We start from the raw sequence: 20,837 nt of genomic DNA on the forward strand, positions 1-20,837 counted from the left end.
TAAGCTTTGATTGTATTTAATAATAACAGGAATTGTATTTTATTAGTGCTCACATTAACAAACCAGAAAATGTAGACAAAACAGCTTAAATGCAACCTTTTTAAAAAAAATTTTTAAAAATCAATCTTTTATACTTGTAAATGACGCCGTTTAAAAATTTCCAAACCCAAAAGCAAAAGATAAGAGTGTGGGAATAATAGATTTTGTCTCATCTTATCTCAGCGAGCGATCGAGAGGCAGCTAACCCAGTTTAACAACCTTTTAGGGTTGTTTGACCCACAAAGAAAAGCTTCTCACAGCTTCTCAATTCATCGTGGATGGATGGATCCTTGTTTACATTTTCTGTTGTGTCGCTTTACTTTGAAAACCAAGAGTGCTTGAAAACGCAGAAACTTGCAGAAGGGATGGAAGCTTTCTGTCTCATGCCTTCAGATGAAATAGTTGCGTCTGCAAGAAGCTGAGGTGAATCTGAAATGGCCCTCTGGTCCTCATTGTTCATGGATCTGGAAACCTGGAAGTGGTTTCTCCATCGCCCCCCCCCAACACGGTCAACAAATACCCGTCTAGAGTCTTCAATCTGCTTTGTAATGTAGATTTTGCTTCGTTGTAGATGTGAATCTGTTTTGTAAATACATGGATTTCTTACGAACGCTGTTGGTCTCATGTCTGGTGTGTTGGATCGTGGGATATTAAAGGACTAGTCTTTACTTTCCCACCCCCCCTCCCCTAAATGATGGAGAGAGGGGTGAAGCTTGTTTGCTCAAGACTCGTTTCTGGAGCGTCTACCAAACAGCATCGTAACACTCATTCTGACAACTGAGGAAGGTGAGGACCTGTTCGAGGATTGATGGCTGCTAACTTCCCACCAATTTTCTTCACAATCTATGAAGCACATTTCGTCAAAACATGTCAACGCAGTAGCTTCATAGCTAAAAAAGTGTTAGCCTACCCCTCTTTGGGCGAACTGTGTCATTTCTTTACAATTTTAACACTTTACATGAGCGGCAGAGTACATCAACGGTATACAAAAAAATGTACAAAGAACTTCTTTTTGGCACTTTTAGATGAGGTTTGTGAGAAAATACCGTAAATGTAAAGGCAAAAAATTAAAGGCACAACGGATTACTGAACATACTGCAAAGTTCGTTCAAAGTGATTATCATCAAAATTATATGTCAGTACTGTATATCTGTAGATAATCAGTGACACGTGATAAAATACTGTATATTTCATCTTCTCTTTCACTTCGCACAAACGACACCTGATTTATCACGCCATAAAAATAACAGCAGCAACCAGGTGACACAGGTGATGCGTTTAAACTCATATTTCACACTTAAATAGAACACATTTCTGTATCTTGAGTTAAAAATAAATGAAAAGTCCATCTTTGAATCCTTATACTGCAGGTTGTTTTTAAGTCTCGGCCCTAGCGGGTCTGAATGTCGATATACGAACGAGTTGCTGCTACATGTTAAATACTAACCTGCTGGAAATGTGGATGCAACATCAAAATTGGCACAACGCATCCTCAGAAATGAGCAGCAAACGAGGCCAGAACGGTGACTATTTCCTCTCAGTTCACACACGAAAACAAATTATGTATAAAATCCATTGCTAGCAGTGAGAAAACAGCCGTGGAAAAGGTGGTCAGTGTTCTTCTCTTTGGTTGGTGTTTAAAGGTGGGCACGAGCGTCCACCTAAAGTGCTCTCTATGGTTACAGGAAGCTGGTCAGGCTTTTAAATAAATCTTTTTTGGTGTTGAGAAGTCTGAAGACCTCCTGAAGTCTTTCTCTGACACCTCCAGTTTGTCTCCTACCCTCCGTTACGCCGGTTGTTTGCCTGGTCTGTTGCTGCAGAGTCTTTCCAACGGTCGCAGGAGTTCGTCCTCCCGGGGTCGGTACGGCACCACGTAGCTGTCCTCCTCCAGCAGGATGCGGTTTAGCGTGTGCTCGTAGTTGATGTGACGACGCACCATCAGTATGTACTGTCTACCCTCCTCCAGGCGGGGGCAGTCGCACACATTGGGGGACCACAGGAACTCCCGGTGCTCCAGGCGGAAGCGGTTCCGGTAGGTGTGTATGATCTGGATGTCGTATCGGGTTTCCTCGCCTCGGTACAGCTTCCCCAGGACTTTACCCCGGAAAACTAACAGGGAAACATATTTATGGTCATTTACACGTCAGTATTCAAGAAAACTACAAGATTCAGACTCACCAAAATCCTTCTGGCAATACTGCCTCTTGCGTTCCCTTCGACCTTTAACCCGCAGACATTGCCCACAATGCTCTGCACAGGAAACAAAGAAGGAACAAGCTCAGGATTCAAGGACCTTATTGTCGAATGTCTTATTGGACAGAATGAAGGGCAAAGATTAAAGGACAGTGGTGAGGACAGTCATGATGGACGGATTTGAGACAGTGATGAGGACAGCCTTCGAATAAGTATAGAACATACTCCCAGGTGAAGGCTGAGGCAGGAGGTTCCTGTGGTTCTCCTCCCGCTCCAGACGGGGCAGGATGGGCTGATGAGGGCGCTGTGGAGGCCCAAGGTGGGAGGACTGACGTGGAGGCTTCGCCGGCCTGAGGACTGATGGACACCAATCACACGGTGTTAACATTAATGGTTGGATGTTTTCATCTGGTTTGTCTCATTTAACAAGAAAACAGCGTCAGAAAATACTCATCATAAAAATTAAAAAAAAACACATGTCAGCGACTGGAAATCAAATCTTGTTCCACAAAGAGAACAGAATATTTCTGGCAACAGCAAACAAGAATCAGATTGCGTTTGGCATGAATCCATCAGCTGGAGAGTTTTTCCAGGCAGGCTCTTCAGATTTATGACGGTGTTGGATAAGAGTTGGTCCTCAGGCTGCCTGCAGATGTCTGTGTGAACGCCAGAGAACAAGATTGTTTTACAGTCGTTATCTACACCCAGAGACAACCCACTTCCACTTACACCAGTAGGGTCGGGTGGTGGCTGGAGGAGCCCTGGTGGTGGTAGTGGTGGTGGTGGAGGTGGTGGTGGTAGCAGGTTGATCCCAGGGGAGGTAGTTGGCAGTGTGGTGAGGCTGGCGCAGAGGACTTTTCCTGCCATGGTGCAGGGCATACTGGTCTGGGGGCAACCAGTACTCGTATTCGATATCAGGGTGTCTGTCGGTCGCCAGGACCTGCACAGGAGGACGGCACGGAAACATCAAGACCCGGAAGAGTTCAGTTAAACCTCATGCTGTAGATTACATTCAGTTGTCCCCGTCTGAGGAAGTTTCTTGTCCACAAAATGTTTCAAGAGCCTCAAAGACCTGATCAGTGATCCCAGTTGGTAGGTCAGGGATCAGTTACTGCTTGTACCCATGTAATGGTTCCTAAACCCTACGGATCAAGGTTAACTCCGACCTTAGTTTCAGGATTACACAGGTATTAGTACAAATTAAAGAAAATAAACCCAAGCAGAGGAAATCACGAAGCTGGAGGAGGAGGATTTTATCTCCGTTGATCTAAAGACTGGGTCGAGGATCTCAGGAAGAAACAATTCCAAAATATTCCCATTTCAGATACAATCGTACCTCAAGATACAAGTTATTTGAGATACGGGTTGTTGTTCTATCCATATTTTTGTTCGATATGAGAGCAAAATCAGAGATTCAAGATTAGTCGCCCACTTGAATATAAACTAAAGGAAATATTCATAGTTTAAAAAAACTCAACAGCAGCAACAGAAGCTGTGAGAACATCAAATAAAGTTCCAGTTCCGGAGACCAGATGTGGACTAAACGGTCCAGTTCCAGTATCTTGCACCTCTCACCATTAAATGGAGGTCCTCCCGGGTGGGTCCCGGCACCTCGAAGCTTTCCCAGGTGTCCGCGGAGCGCCGGTAGAGCAGCTTGGTTCCGGCCACGTTGTACTCTCCCGGGATGCTGATCTTCCAGTTGCCATTGATGACAAACTGGGAGCGGCCGTTCTGGAGAGCTGGATCAGGGAAGGAGGTGTTGACAGCAAGGTTGGGGCGCGATTAGTGAGATAATTATTTCTTAAATGTGCACCAATAACTTCCACATAAGCGTGTCATGCTAACAACAGGCGGGCGGAGGCTATATTTAACTGGCAGCTGTCTCTCTTCGGAGCTGGGAGAGGGATTTTCCATGACATGAAATGGAAACAACTACCTTCACCTGCCTGGCCTCAGCGGTCAGATAAAGCTTTTACGATCTTTCTAGACCACAGTGTGCGCCGGATTGGGCCCCGTTTTATTTTGAGCTCATAAACCAAGATGAGAATAGATGCCCTTGGTTATTAAGCTGCCAGGAAACCAGACACAACAGGTCCAGAGACCAGATGTGGCCCCTAGTCTGTCTCCAGGTTGAGGATTTAATTTGAAGGGCCAGGATTTGCTGCCTGCGGGCCAGGCGTCCGGCGTTCCGGCGACGGGGTGAGTCTTACCCAGATAATTCCTGCTGTTATCGGTGACTCGGATGTGAGTGGCTCCAGCCGGGATCATGGCCACCTCGTTGTATCCAAAGGGTCCGCCTGACAAACAGAGACAGTTACATGCTTGGTTTGAATGTTCGCTTACTGATCACATGATGAAAGGAAGATTTTTCAAGTTTTACGACATTCACTGGAAACAGCGTCACCACAGAGTCGACCTTCTGATGGTCCTTCATCACTTCCAGTCATGCTTTAACGGTTAAAGGGGCTCGGCGTGTATTTTTAGTCACCATTACAGGTCTGTGGGTGATTACGCGATTACCCAATGCTATTGTTGGAGCTAACCGCAATTATTGAGTGCAATTATTTTAATGGATTCAGTTCATATGTGTGTGAAGCAGAAGCATCCCATTTCATCGCTGTGTCTGCATCATGTTAGGACCTCTGTTTGATAAGAATCAATCTATCAAGCCACCAACTGTCTATCTACCTGTCTACCTGGGTATCTATCTACCTGTCTACCTGGGTATCTATCTACCTGTCTACCTGGGTATCTATCTACCCGTCTACCTGGGTATCTATCTACCTGTCTACCTGGGTATCTATCTACCTGTCTACCTGGGTATCTATCTGCCTGTCTATCTACTCTACATATCTATCTGGGTATCTATATACGTGTCTGTCTACCTACCTACCTTCCTACCTACCTATCTATCTACGTATCTATCTACCTACCAATAAATATCGATCTACCTGTCTATCTATCCATCCATCCATCTATCTATCCCAATCTGTCTTTAAATTGTCTTTAAATTCTGTTTTTACCAACTCTGAGTTGTACACCGCTCCGCTCCGTTCGTTAATATTTTCCATCATAATTCCTCTAAGGAGCTCAAAGTGTTAATGAATAATCCTCTGGATTGATACCAGCAGCCTCTCTTTGCTTCAGACTCATTATAAAACCATCAGAGTCGATGACATCAGTAATGATTAACCCCTAGTGGATGTGTGATGAGCTCAAACCGAGACTATTCATGAATGGAGCGAATCTCCACCATCTTTTACTGAGTGATACTTCATTTCTCAGCCAGAAGGAGGCTGGGGCGTCTCCAAGGCGACGACGGCGAATCGTATCCGCAGGATGACCTCCGGGCATTGTGGACTCTGGCGAGCGCTTCGCTCCCGTTGCCCCTGTTTACTAGTTTCACAGAGAAACTATGCTGAAGCGTTGTTAGCTCAATGGAGACGTAGTGCCACGACCAAGGCGATGTTGGCTTTACAGGCTGGCAGCGACAAGCTCAAGGTCATCTGACCTTGCAGAGGAAAGTTCTCTCAGCTGCACGAGGACGGAAAACCTCCCAGGGTCGTGGAGTCACCCAAACAAAGCCGCCGTTATCAGCCTGTTTTCTTCTCACCGTCGTGGAGGAACGTTGGAGGTGGAGTCCTGAGATGTGTCACACGCCGCTGTCTGAGTTGATGCCCGCCCAAAAATAGAAATTCCACAACAGCTCATCGCCATGCCGATGGGAAGCTGGGAGGATTTTCCTGAATGACGACTATGCGTCATACACTTGCCTGCACGCCATCTTCTAGATGTTTGCCTCGACTTCCAAACACTAAACGCTCAATTCTCTCTTCGAACAACACAACAAATATTTACTTCCCTCCATCAGGAGCGTATTTTAGTCTACAGAGACATTTCTAAGCAAACTGACAGTCACATGGGTTCAGAGGCAGCTTATTTGTTCAACTCTCGCCAATCGATTGGTGGACTTTTAATGTTGCCTGGTTTGTGGCATTTTCTTTGAGTTATTTGACCGTTGACTTAAAGACACACCAACAAAAACCTTCCTTATGTTCAAATGTTCGCTTCTTCGGTTTCCTCATTGGCTCTTTTACCTTTAATACTTCCAAAGACTTAAAAAAAAGCGATAATTTATTCTGTGTTAAACCGGTACCGGTCACTTGGACCGGTACCAGTCCACAACCTGGGGGTTGGGGACCACTGGTCTAGAGCTTTGAGTCGAGCATGAAGCTCTTTGCGTGTGTGTGTGTGTGTGTGTGTGTGTGTGTGTGTGTGTGTGTGTGTGTGTGTGTGTGTGTGTGTGTGTGTGTGTGTGTGTGTATCCTACCTGCCTCCAGCCCGTTGCTCTGGAACACACTCCTGTGATGCAGACAGGTGGTGTTCTGTCCTCCACACACCATACAGGCGTCCTCCTTCTGCTTGGAACCCAGGATGTAGTCACATCCCGGCGTCTGAGCGACACACAAAGACAAACTTTAATGAATGCATGTGGAAAACCAGACATTGAGGAACCGCTCCTGGCTGGACGCTGTTCGTACTGTAAGCGGCGTTCCTACTTGGAACCCTGGAAACTCCAAACTTTACTTTTTGTTTTGTCTCTTTGGACTTTCAGCCATAACTCAACTCCACTCCGTCGTTCCTCTTATTTGCTTCTCCCTGTCATTTTCTCCTCACAAACATTTACTTTGGGGAAAGACGGCAGCCCCGGGGTCCTCGGGGCGGGGGGGGGGTGTCTCTGTAAACGTTAAAATGCCAGAGCAAAGAGCGCCGACCGTGAGCTGGATGCTTTATGAAGCTCTTTGCTCGATAGATTACAGCCGACGCTTTCTTCATGTCCCGCTCCGCGAGGACTAACCAATCAAGGGAGGGGGTCCAAGGCAAGAGCCTTTAATCGGCCCCCGCAGACCCTTAAAAACCATGATGCTCACTAGAGACTATAACATCCGGGGAGAATCGATCAGTTGATCGATGATTCAGTTTTTAATTTGCCACTTTGATCAGAAACGAGTTTTATTTTTATTCTATTTTCACAACATGATCAAAAACCAAAAGCGTGCTTCCTGTTGTGAATTATTAGCAGGAAAAAACAAGCAGATGAAGGAGCCCTCTTTAGCACGGATTAATTGATAACACACACACACACACACACACACACACACACACACACACACACACACACACACACACACACACACACACACACACACACACACACACACACACACACACACACACACACACACACACACACACACACACACACACACACACACACACACACACACCAGCTGCAGGCTGCATCTGCTTCCTGTTTCAGGCCCTTTGCTGTGCTGACTCCATAAATCCAATTATTTACAAAGCACGCCAAATATTAGCATGAACACACACACACACACAAACACACACACACACACACACACACACACAAAAACACACACACACCTACAGTATGTAGACAGAAATAAACATCAACATGTTGATCTTGGTCTCTGGTATATAAATAACTGCCCCCCCGGTGGGTATTACACACACATGCTAGTCATCTGCCCGCGGGACGCGGCTTCATTTCCAATCGCCACCATCTGTGTGAGGGTGAGAGGGACGGATGGGGGGGGGGGGTCCTGGGTTCTGTTCTGGGTTCTGGGTTCTGTGCCCAGGAGAACCGTAATGCCAGCTGAAGGCTGCGTCCACACTGATGAGGCCCTCTGGCCCTAACGCACAGCGTGGCGTTGGCTCCCCCCGGGAGCTCCAGTCACACCGGTCAACATCACTTACGCCCCAACAGGGTGGGAATGAGCGGAAGAAGCTGCAGCTCCCACTCCCAGTTATTCCAGGCATCCGGTGAACGTCCCATTCTCCTCACGGCGACGGACGTGTGACACGACTCCTTATAGAACCCATGAGGAACTGGACTGGTTCCAACATCATTAACAGCGTCACTATTGGTTTACCTGAGGGGGGAGGGTGGTTTTTATGGCGGGAGACGTGTGGATCTGGATTCAGGAGATGATTTTTTTTTTTTTTTGAGGGATTATGATAAAACTTCGTGGAACAGCAAAACGTTTGCCAAAAACGGAACCCTGGAACTTTGAAGTTGATCCAAATGCCTTGAATAGAACCCTGACCGACGTTATTTCGATGTCGCACATGTCTAAATACAGGCATCGGATAAAAATAGCAAAGAAAAGCATCGCTCGGCTTTAGCGGAGGCTCTGAAAGCTCTTGTTGGAATTTCGATTGGGATTTAATTTAATTAAAAGGGACCTGGGAGAGGTATGAATGGCCCCCGGTAGTAATCTGTTCTGTTGGACTGGTTTTGTGTTTAGGACCATAAGGCGCAGGTAGTCCAAGAATAACGACACATATCCGGAATAAACAGGTCCTTCATGCAAAAAATATAACCTTTAATTTGACAAGATTAAAATCTGGAGTCTGTTTGTAAAAGTTTGCAAATTCAGACCTCCGAAAACATCCCTGTTGGGTCAATGAACCCAACAAACTTAGCATTTTTGGGGGTGCAACGCTTCAGCGAGACTAAATAAAGGCAGAACACCGTCCATCCTGACGTCTTTGGGCTGGTCGTTCCATCGGTTTTGGGATGTCGGGGATCATAAACTAAGTTGTGGTCACTCACCAGGCAGCGCCCGTTGACACACACTGCTCCGGGCTCTCGGTCGCACGCTGTGCCGTCCAGCACTCGGCCAAAGTTGTAGTAGAAGTTGTAACCCAGGGCCAGGCAGCTCAGTTCACAGGGGTTAGATCCTGGTGGGGAGGGGTGGCGGTCAGTTGCTCATTAGTTTTATTGTGGGAAAATACGGAAGTTAGGAAGGAAAAGAGAGGGATGAGGGCGAGAAAGGAGACGGAGGTGGAGAGAGAGTGGACAAAGGTGTGGAAGACCAATTTACAACACAGTGGGATTGGGCTAAAGTAGTGCAGCAGGTCACGTGACGTTGGACTATACAACATTTTCCACACTATAAGGCACACTGGACTGTAAGGCGTACTGGACTATAAGATGTGCTGGACAATAAAATGCACCGGACTATAAGACGCACTGGATCATAAGGCACGCTGGACTATAAGGCGCACTGGACTATAAGACGCACTGGACTATAAGGAGCACTGGACTATAAGGCACACCAGACTATAAGGCGCACTGGACTACAAGGAGCACTGGACTACAAGGTGCACTGGACTATAAGACGCACTGGACTATCTGACGCACTGGACCATAAGGCGCACTGGACTATAAGGCGCACTGGATTATAAGGCGTGCCGGACCATGAGGCGCACTGGACTATAAGGCGCACTGGACTATAAGGTGCACTGGACTGTAAGGCGCACTGGATTATAAGGCGCGCCCGACCATAAGGCGCACTGGACTATAAGGCGCACTGGACTATAAGGCGCACTGGACTATAAGGCGCACTGGACTGTAAGGCACACTGGACAATAAGGCGCACCTTCAATGAACGGTCTATTTTAAAACCTTTTCATATATAAGGCGCACTGGATTATTAGGTGCACTGTCGGTTTTTTAGAAAAGTAAAGGCTATTAGGTGCGCCTTATAGTGCTGAAAATACTCTACAGTAACAAGGTGGATGTAGCTAACTGACTAAGTGATGCTAACCAGCTACATGCTGCTGACCGGGAACGTCCAACTGACGCTGGTTTCATCGATCAAACCAGTGTAAACTCCTGAACCCAGACTGGACAAACTGTTTGTGGTGTATTATGGTATGTTGGTCACCATGGAATCACAGACCTCCATGAAATGTGGTCCATCTGAAGGAGCTTCCAGCCACTAACGGTCTGTCGTTGAAGGCAGCACACTGCATCTCCCTGAAGTCCTCGGAGCTGGGGGGGCAGTCCTGCACACACACACACACACACACACATACACACACACATACACACACACACACACATACACACACACACACATGAAATGTCATGCCTCACCCCAACACAAACTTAAACCATTAACCCGTCTGAACTGTGAAGGAAATGAAAAGCTTTCAAGGTGAGGAAGACGTGTGACCTTCATCAATGCCTGCAGATCAAATAAAGTCTTGATCACACAAATTGGGACTAATAAAGTTTCTTTGAATTGATTTATCAACCGTTCAAATATCGTAATAAAATCATCTTCCTCACAGCCGCAGACGTTTTCGTCTCGGATTTCCTGATCCTTGATGGAATCCATCCGACCCTCAGATCATCACCGAGGCCCCTCAACCACACTTCATAAAACGAGAGGAGGGGGGTCCCATCAGCACCACCTTCAAATTTCCTCCTCCAGACGTATTCCAGATCAAGAGGCCCTAGAAGATCCAGATTGGATCCAGACCTTCTGGGTCTAGCTGAACATTTCTGAAAATTTTTTGCTTTCAGCTCAACAATTACGTCAATTACGGAGCGTTTCAGGTTAATGGACTGAATGACAACCGTTATCAACACCTACAAGGAGTAAAACACCTTCCTGACAGGCGTCATGTCGTCCCCGCGTCACGCCCGCCCATCGGCCACACCCCCAGGTGAAGCGGCAACATCATCCATTGGCTGGTTGGCGTTTGAGTCATCGACACCTCGGAAAAACACGCGTGCGGGACGCGGAGACGCATCATCCATCATCTGCATGAGCCGCAGCCGGGAGGGAAGTCAGGAGTGTGTTTGGATACATTCAGGCGACCGGTTCACGCGTTGGGGCGAGCTTAAACAAGCCTTAACCCATCTGTGTGTGTGTGTGTGTGTGAACGGGGGGTCACGGCGGCTCTGCTGTCCAAACACACACACGCAGCCAGACATTGTCTGACGCTCAGCCGCTGACCTCGCAGCACATTTCTAACGCCGCAGCACATCACGGGTAAATCCCTTCCGTGCAAAACGGCGTGCGGCGGCGACAACGTGGGGTTAATATGTCAGCGACATTCCAGATCACGCCCTGGAGTTCCACACCTGCTTCGCTCACGCCCGTGTCGGCAAACATGATCCATTATTCTGAAATCAAACATCACGTAGAGCCAAAATGACCTTGGTGTTGCAGATCTTGTATTGTCTGGGGTCTCCGGCGCACGGCCCGCCCACGGGGTTTCTGGGATACGGGAGACAAACGGGGGTAAGTTTGGTATAAAGACTGTGATGGAATAAAACTTTATCAATCTGGAGTTAAATTACAACAAAAAAATTTTTTTTAAAAAGAGCACCTGGAGGATGTGGGTGTGTCTTACCTGGTGATGCAGGTGCGTGTCCTCAGCGAGGCTCCGCCTCCGCAGCTCCGCGAGCACACGGACCAGCCGCTCCATGTCGCCCACTCGTTCCGGAAGTGCAGCTGGCGCCGGAAACGCGTCGGGCGACCCGATGAGGACTCGCTCAAAGGGCCCGACTGCAATACGATAGAATTTAATTTACCCAGAATTCCACATGATCGATAAACACAACAAACTAGGGAAATAAAGCTCATAAAGTAAAGACTCAGCAGCACCTGATCTGGAAGTAGTCTGTGAGTCATGAATAAAAGTTCTGTTCCGCAGAATGAAAGAACTTTTTAACAACTCAGAAAAACAATCGCTGACTCAGCGAAACGCTGTCATGAACGCATCACGACGGAGACTCTGCGGTCGGATGCGTGTCGACGCACGTCGCTGTCTGGAGACGGGGATGGAGCGTGGCGCCGCAATGAGCAGGAAGTTGTCCCAGAAGGAGAGCTGACGGCGTTTAGAACACAACACGACCAGAACCAGAACCAGAACCAGTTTATTCGGTTCTTTAAAGACAGTTTTCCTCTGATTTATTTTCAACGATAAAAGGTTAGGGGGTCCCAGTTTGAGCTGGCGTCATATTTGGGGTGTACCCCAAATCTCATCTATGTGAAAATGGATGGATTATTATTATTTTTGGGCTAAATGAAGAATAAAACATGTAAATGAACCATTATTCTAATTATTTATTCAGACACTGAGAAAAAAAAAGAAGGAATATTTCACAATAAAAGTAGGCCAATTTTTTTTGTTCCACATGTGAATTTTCTTTTTACGAATTTCAGTCCGACAAGAGAAGCTTTGATGTTTTCAGGAACTTAGACGTAAACTAAAAACTTAACTTAAATATATAAAAATCGACACACATAATTTGTCTTTAACCGTCATTATATATATATTTCTTGCTCATATTATATTAGAAACACTAAATTTTGGCATCACTTTTGGTTTGAAGTGTTGTTCACCGCCGTCAGGCGACAACACGCAAATGTCAGAAGCTCTAAGCCCTCCGTGTGTGTAGATGTGTGTGTGTGTGTGTATAACAGAGGAAGAAGTGTGTTGCGGTACTTAAGTGACAAATTATTCATCAGTGAGGATCAAATCGCTTCAAAGAGCCGATGGAGCACAGACGAACCTCGTGCTCCTGGTGAATGACGATCATCGCGTCCACATCACAAAAGTGATTTTTAATACATTCCAGAGTTTTCGCCCCGGAGGAGGAGGAGCTGGCAGCGTTCCCACCGCTTTCACACAGGAGCCCGCTTTAACTCCTTACACACACTTTAGTTTTCGTGCATCTCCAAGGTGGAGGTAATAAAATGTGCAGCTAGATGTCGTTAATAGTCCGTTAAACCTCAGTCGTGACACCTTTTTGGTGCATAAACCTGTTTCCCGACTGTTTCTGTACAGTAAGAAGAAAAACAGTCGGACTGGAGCTACCCTCGGCTCGGGGTGACCTGTGCTATGGCGGGTCATCCCAGGTTGCCCTCATTAGTGTAACCAGCGGCCAAATTAGCGTCGATAACAGTTGGAGTCGAGGTCGGCCGGCATTCTAGATGAATGAAGGTGACTTTTGACCTTTAAACTGCCCCCCTCCCATCCCCCCCCAGAGCCTCCAACCACCTTCCTCCAGCAAAGTGCGTACGTTAGAGAGAAACCCTCCAAGGTGAAGCGTTCCTGGACTCTACGGTCCAGATTCCCGGAGATTAAAACTTTCTTCTTCAGCTCACCCGACTGGAAGAACGTTCCGCCGTGAAGGAAACACCAGAGGCGTGACCGACTCATCATGTTCCCCCCCTGCCATCCTGGATGTTTAAAGATTACGTCGGCATGACAACAGGACAAACGGTGATGGATGCTGCCGCAGCAATCAGGGTCCGAACAGACTAGGAGGACCGCTGCTAACCGCTAATAGGGACCCTGTTTCCAAGACGATCATGCAACAAAAACAACTCAATCAGCCACAATCAGCCCCAAGCAGACCCGCCCCCAGAGCTTTAATTGGTTTATTATCTCAATGAGCTGGACTTTCCCCAGTGGAACTTGAGAGCTGTTTTCTTTCTCTGGACAAATGAGCTTCATTAGAACCTCTAATTGTTGAAGAGGAAGGCAGGATGAAGGCTGTGTTGATGATGATGACTTACACTCTGCAGAGATGATGGACAGATGGAAGCAACGACCAGCAGGACGAAGGTCAGGCACAATGTCTGTTTCCTAGAGACAGAGTAATGGCAATATATCAGGAAGTTGGTATCATCATCATCATCATCATCATCATCATCATCACAGAGCAGATCATTCAAACACAACAAGACGATACCTCAGAAATCAATGATATCTCGGACATTAAAGGTCTTTTTACCCTGAAAGTAACAGCCACCGTCCCCAGGACCCCCCGTGGTTTTGGAGCCAAGGTCAGGAATGCCCCCCTATCCGGTAAGTAACTTTAATTCCCCCTGTCAACATTCTCCCACTCACCCCAAGGGAGTCTTATTAACTCCCACGCAAGACCGAAAGGCAGGACCGCCCGCTTGGTCAGGACACAAAAGATCAGAGGTCTGACGAATCTCGTAAGAAGAGCAAAGCAGACCAAGACAACAAAAGAGGATGAAGCAACCCCAGAGAACCAAAGACACTTCATTCTTTTTCTGTTGCACAGTATCTACTAATTCAACAAATACCTTTTTAAACGGCAAAGCCCCGCATGGCCAATCTGCATTGTCATGAAACCGACACTAACCTTTGGTAGATCCTCTTAGAACATACTTGGAACAGACATCCAGTTCTGACAGCAGGGCAAACACACTTGTTTATGGTTTTCTACCTCAACGCTGGCTTCACTTTCAGGCAAAAAGCCCCAACAGACAAGCGTTGGACCAACACAATGAGCCATGTCTGAGGCGCTACCTGATAAGCCTGCCATTGAACCTTGTGTTGAGTCATTTCGGTTTTGTTTGCCCTTCGAGCTGACTGGTCTCTTTTTTTTTCTTTACCTTGGGGCAACTTTGAGAGTCATTAAAGGACAGGTAAGTGCGTGATTCTTGGAAAGCCCCTCTCTTTGACTACTTCCTGGCACCTCTTTACTCACAGCAGAAGTTTGTCAGACCTTATTGGACCGGATGCATCACTTTTATTACCACACTAAGGTAAATACTTGATGGGTTTCATTTGGAAAATTACAGCAACTTAATCCCTTCTATTTGGTTTGCTCCTGACCTTCTCTCCCACTTTGTCCCCCGTCGGTCATCTATCCTCTTCTGCCTCTTTTATCTCCCTCCGTTCCATAAACACAAGCCGCTCCAAATCTCTAGGAGTTGGCTTTTGGCTCAGTCCCAGGTCAGAAGTTGCCCTGTCCAATTAACGGATACACATCTCCCTTGCACTTGGCTGAGCAGCCCTTCCCTTCCTGGCCTTACATGGGGGAATTCATCACAGACGAGCAAGAAAGGACGCTTTGACCGAAAGAGGCAAAGGACTCTAGACTCATGACGGATGTAAGAGGACAGCTCATTCTTGCAAAGACTTCATTTTATGACCTAAGAGCCATTAGAACGCCGACGCATCTTTGATGAGTGGTACCAATTTATTAGGTAAAGAAATGTGTTTAGAACCCTGAAAGACGTTATCAGCATTCTTACCACGTCTTTGCTTCATTATGAGAAAGAGATGGGACTACCCAGGAGAAACAGGAAGGAGGAGTCGGCTTTGAAAAGAACATCTTCAGCGTTAAGAACTTTCAGAAAAACCTTTCCATAAACTTCTAACACCTATTTGTTCTATCGGAACTGCGACAACTACTGCATGAAAGATTGCAGAACTCAGTTTCCATCAACTTTATTTAGTTTGGCGATTGGTTTGGCCATGGTGGTGATGCATTGTTGGAATCGGTCTCAGGCCAGGCACTGAAACCCTCCTCTTACAGCATCGGTGGAGTGTTTATCATTAGTTATAGACATGTGCTTGATGTTTTCTACCTTCTCAGAGGTACATTTGTCTCAGACAGGCGACGCCCTCTGCTTTTTGTCTGTTTTTGTTCGTATAAACGCGGCGCCCCAGACAGGTGACGTCGCTTCTCTCAGTTTCAATTGATGTTTGACTTCAGTTTTGAACATGAAAAGACAGCAGCTCTGGTCAATGAATGGTCCCCCCCCCACCTCCCACCCCCACCCAGAGGGGCCCTTAAAGAGGTGACCAGGGGTCAGCCCGCCTCCTCCTGCTCTCATTAAGACTATAGCAGCACATTAGTGAATAGCTCCGGGGCAGGGAGAGGGAAATGGCTCTAATCAATACGAGACTCCTTGTTTGTTTTGACTGACGTCAGTCGATCAAAACAAACGACGGACGAAGAAAGAAAGAAAAATACGCGCCGCAATCGACACGAAATATTCAACCAAGACCAAAAGACTTCTACATGAATATTTTTCTATATAAATAAAATGGAAAAAGAAATTTCAGTCAATTTCCAAAATTTTTACAGTCTTGCCTCAAATTTTTCCAAAATTTCATGACGGTGTCCAGGATTGAACCTCTAGTCCTGTTTATCTCCCCTCACCCAGAGTAAACACATCCTGAACAGAGGTAATAATCTGTAGTCAGTTGCACCTTTCTGACGAAAAAATTAATTGAATGTCGATTAATCTCTTGAAAAAAAGCACTTGGACGATTTAGCACTTATGTCTTCTGATGAAAGGATGACCCTCACAGAGACAGCGGTGGCCTCTCCCCGCCCTGCGTGATAAATCCTCTGTAACGACTGAACTCAAGAACCTTTGCTTAAACACACCTTGACAGACAGGTAGCTCCGGCGTCCCCACCCTGCACAAATAAACAACAGCTCCATACCGTTACCATTCAATTACCCCGATGCCCCTACCGCGCTCTGCTCAGAGGGCACAGGTGAGATTGCGCACTTTGACCTTAGCGAGACACCTGACCAAAGCCCCTTTTTATGCGGGACGTAAGTGTTTCTGTATGTGACCTACAGGCACTTCCCTGCACACCCACCAAGTTTGGAAAAGCAATACTTCTTCCAACTGGGGGCCGGTCTTAACCCTTGACCCCATCCAAAGATTTAGCCGTGACCCACCCGATGTTTGGTGGAGGGTCTGCTGGTTATATGGAGCATGCTGCTGAATGAATTGACACAAGTCCTAGCAGATGTTCAGTGTGACGACTTTGTGGGGGTGACCCCCGGGGTTCTGCATTGACTATGAATAAGGCGACAACAATCGAACGCTCGGCAGCCATCAACCCAACGAGAATCTTTGAAGACAACTAGGGGGGTCTTTGCGGCACTGCAGCTGCCTGGCTTCAAGATACACTAAAACATTTCTCGTGAGAGGAAATGAAATACTATTGTGCGTCCGGACAAGCCACCCACGACGGAGTGTGAAATGACAGACGGAGGAGACAGACCTCGAATCGTGTTGTTGGTTTTGTTGATGCCAAAGTGTCTAGACTCCAACTCTTGCTCAACTAGGGTCCCTTCCCCTTCGCTCCGTTGCACTTAACTCACTCTTTCCACGACAGGGAGAACAAACCTGGAACACCGTCATACCTCAGGGATTATCAGATTATCTTTTCACAGCCACTTTTGACTGGAGTAGGTCGTCTAACGATCATGAGAACACGCCAAAGACTCTCGGGAGAATCAAAGAAAGAGCAAACGATCAGCAAAACCTTTAACCTGACAAACAGATGCGACGGATGGTAATGACTGCTCCTACCAGGCACTTGTCAACAAGGGCTTCACCACACTTAACATCGCATTTAAGACTTCAATCCTTGTCTGTAAGCCATGAATGTGCCCACAGGATTGGGAGGTTCTGACATTTTTATCTCCATCTGCTTTATAATTATAGTTTAGAGGCACTAATGCGGCAAGAAAGGAGGCAGAAATCTGAGATCTGGATCGCCACCAAAACCAAATCAGTCGTTCTTTGGCGCCGAGCCGACACGTCCCTCAAAATCCATGTCAGTTCTTTCAGGATCTTCTTCGACAAGACGTTGACAGCCTGGAGAAAAAGCAGCAACAGCGATAGATACCACAACCGCGCACTTCCATCGGGTTCGTGCCGAGACACACAAACACAGCCGTAAACTCGTCTTATCTGACTGAACCTTGAAACCGTGTCCATCAGCGAGCGCGCTCGTCCGACTTCATTATCATCACATTATTATCTCTGACATAGAGCGGTACACCATGTGCTCCGGCCGATCGCGTTCAAAGTAAAGCAGGAACAGCGCTCAGTTGAGCGGAATGTTGTGGTGGGACGCGACATGACATCCGTCAGACACGACTGAGGTTTGACCCTAAACCCCAAATGCGAACATAACATGGAGTCGTTGTGACCTCAACCCCTCAGAGATGAGGAACCAACTCCAGTTTTCTGGGAAAACAGGGCAACAACTGAAGAAAAAGGGGGACTGGTTTTGACGTGACACAACTCCGTGTAGCCCAGAGCGACAGTTTGGTTTGAAAAGACGTTATTTATATCCTTCAACAGAGTCCGAACACGGCTCACGGCTAATGCTGCTAGCTCAGAAGCTACAACGAAGACTCTTGACTTCTGGCATCGATTTGGATCTTGCTGCTCGGGGGTTGTTTTATGATCGTTTTGCGGCTGTTTTAAATCTCAAAACAAGTCCTCGTTTTGTTCGCTTGTTTCAGAGATTCCTTCAAAAGCTGCTTCATGAGGAGATAATGACCGGATTTGATCTAAGAGAGCTGCGGAATTACGGGGTTTTTAGACGCGGCTTTGCTTACGAACCAATGGGAATCTTTCCCCCGCGGGAGCGAACCTGTCGGGTTATAAAAAGTCGGAGCTCGGACGGAATTCGGAGCCGTGACTGGAAATAACAATCCGTCGATTTGATTTGTCATCGCGGGAAAAGTACAAGTGTTATTAATTACTGGAACCGTGGCTGTGAGCCAATAAGAACAACACCTGGACCGCCAAGATGAAGCACCTGAATAGAAATCAGACATCATTCACTTCCAGATCTCAATGAGTGCGTTGGTGCCTACAGATTCCATTCAAGGTCTTTTGTATGGTTCAAAATAAATAAATTGGAAACTGAAGCCCTTCTTTAAGACGGAGGAGATATGGAGCAATCTGATTGGATAAACCGGGGAGCGATCCGGAGGTTCGGAGATGGAACTCATTTGAGTCAAATAAGACCGGGAGCCGTTTGGTGACGTCTGTTCGCAACAACGAGACCTTCAGGTGGTTCCTGCAAGTGGAAACAGACCACAGGATCACATTTTTCCTGCCATTTTTAGCGTCCAGCGTCGAAGGCAATGGAACCCCAGGGGACCCAAACGCGATTTGAAAAGACGTTATTTACACGTTTGGGGGTCAGGAGCTCAACCATCCGAGTTCAGAGGCCTCAGCTACAACCCGACGGAGTCGTTTCAGTTTAGTTTTGCAACTGAATGATGAAGGGATGTTTTTCCTGACTTTCCGTCATCGCGGGGGTAAGAGTGTCGCCGCTCCGTTACCATTTTTGGGGCTGAATTGATCTTTCAAAGTACAAACAGACAAACAGCGTCCCATTTTCCTGGGAGATCTTTGTCTGACATCTGGGATCCGTCACGAAAAATGTCCATATTTTTCAAGAGTCAACTGTTAGAATACTACCATCCTGCTCATGGGTTCCAAACCCCAACGAGGGAAGAAACGCTCCGTCCCACGGCAGTGACATCATCGCATGTAGGACCAAATTAGAGTCCTCGTTTTGAAGCTATATGCTCAGCGTTCCATGATAAGTAGATTAAATCTGGTCGTGGTGGCTGATGGCCCCTTCCCAAACAAACATTCCTCTTGGAGTTTTTGGGCCCTCCACATATATGTTTCTTTCCTGACAAGAGCCTCTCCCGACACAGAAACACATTTTTGATCTGCTAATTAACTGCATGCGTTGTTGATGGGGAAACCATCGGAAGACATTTCTTTTTGATTAAAGAAACTGATTTTGCGTGCAAAAAGTTTTGGGAGAGCCTTCCTGCAGCGCCTGGTGGGATTAGATCAAATATGAGAGGGGTATTTATAGCCGCTGACATTTAGGAGATAAAGGCAGAGCAACAGGATGGGTGGAATGTGGAGCCAGGAGTTGGGATATTGTAGATAGTGTGTGGCAGAGGGATTACCTCAACCCCCCCACAGCAGTAGTGTGACTTTATAGAGGAGGAAAAAAACCTCCTGCAACCTAAAGAATAAAAGTTAAGTGTCAAATCTTTTATTTTCCAGCTTCTCCTGCAAACATGTGACAGGAATGTGTCACCTCTGATCCATCCCAGCCCTGGGAGAAGCTCCAAAGCCACCTCAGATAGTGTCTAAAGACGAACCGACTGATCCAGACTGACTTGCGCATTGCATCCAGCTTTTGCGCACCTTTCCTGCGAGCTTCAGGGAAACCTCACCTTACCTCTTCATGGTGGATCTTGGTGGATTCTGGAGGAGTTCGGGGGTGGGGGTGGGGTTCAGGTATCCGTCGTCAGGTGCGGTTCGGCTCCCGGATCATGGTGAGAAACGTCGCGGCTCAGGCGCGCAGCGCATCCCGGCTGCAGGTCGCTTCGACGCACGGATCGGAGATCCAGAACCATCCATGTGCTTCTCCTCTCCTCCTCCTCTCTCTCTTTTACTTCTTCTCCTCTATGTTCACACTTTCACTTTCAGCTGTGGAGCTGCGTCACTTAAATCCCCCCCCCCAAAAAAAACCGCATCAGTTTTTAAGGAAACTGCGGGAAGAGCCGCATCTTCTGGCGCACATTCAGGCGCAAAAAAATCCTCTGGAACAAAGTTTTCTCTTCAGTTTCTTCTTAATAATAAAATCAATCAGGATTCACACCTTATTCCAAACAGAACGCAGTGATGTTTGTCCTCTTAAACCCCCCCCCCACCCCAATCCAGAACAGTCTTACTGTCGCCTCCAGGCAGGTGATTCCACTTTTACGCAGCCCCTGTGCGGATAAATCCCTCCAGAATCAACGAGCCGGCTCCTGGATTTCCCTGTCGGACCATCTGGGTCCAAACGCGCAGTGTGGAAGCAAACCCCCCCCCGGACAGAACACTCAGAGACACCGGCAGCGCTCCGCCGGTTCAGCCGCGTTTTGGCTGAAGTGTGCGCCGCCGCGCCGCTGTTGTGTCGAGTGTCCCCCCCCCCCACACACACACACCCTCTCTCTCTCTCCCTCTCTCTCTCCCCACCTGAACGCTGCATTCCTTCAGTAAACACGCCTCTGTCGTCCAATCACAGCCCAGCAGCTCCTGTGAGGTCAGGTGAAAGCAACGCCTCAGAAACATGAAAAAAAAAAAGTGAACTTGGACTCTAAAACTTTT

At 47.2% G+C, this 20,837-nt stretch overlaps 1 protein-coding gene across 1 annotated transcript; it reads right to left on the reverse strand.

Moving 5' to 3' along the window:
- Positions 1-1,825: 1,825 nt before the first annotated feature.
- adamtsl5 (ADAMTS like 5) lies at positions 1,826-20,626 on the reverse strand. The gene is made up of 13 exons (XM_068343247.1): positions 19,924-20,626; positions 13,641-13,710; positions 11,467-11,621; positions 11,270-11,330; positions 10,002-10,107; positions 8,870-8,997; positions 6,563-6,686; positions 4,443-4,529; positions 3,808-3,971; positions 2,962-3,172; positions 2,458-2,589; positions 2,218-2,289; positions 1,826-2,148 (listed from the first exon to the last, which is right to left on the reverse strand). The coding sequence occupies exons 1-13, from the start codon at positions 19,929-19,931 to the stop codon at positions 1,826-1,828; spliced, it is 1,641 nt and encodes a 546-aa protein (XP_068199348.1). The 5' UTR covers positions 19,932-20,626.
- Between the last annotated feature and the right edge of the window lie 211 nt (positions 20,627-20,837).

Source organism: Antennarius striatus, chromosome 1 (assembly GCF_040054535.1).
Source record: "Antennarius striatus isolate MH-2024 chromosome 1, ASM4005453v1, whole genome shotgun sequence".
Lineage (NCBI taxonomy): Eukaryota > Metazoa > Chordata > Actinopteri > Lophiiformes > Antennariidae > Antennarius > Antennarius striatus.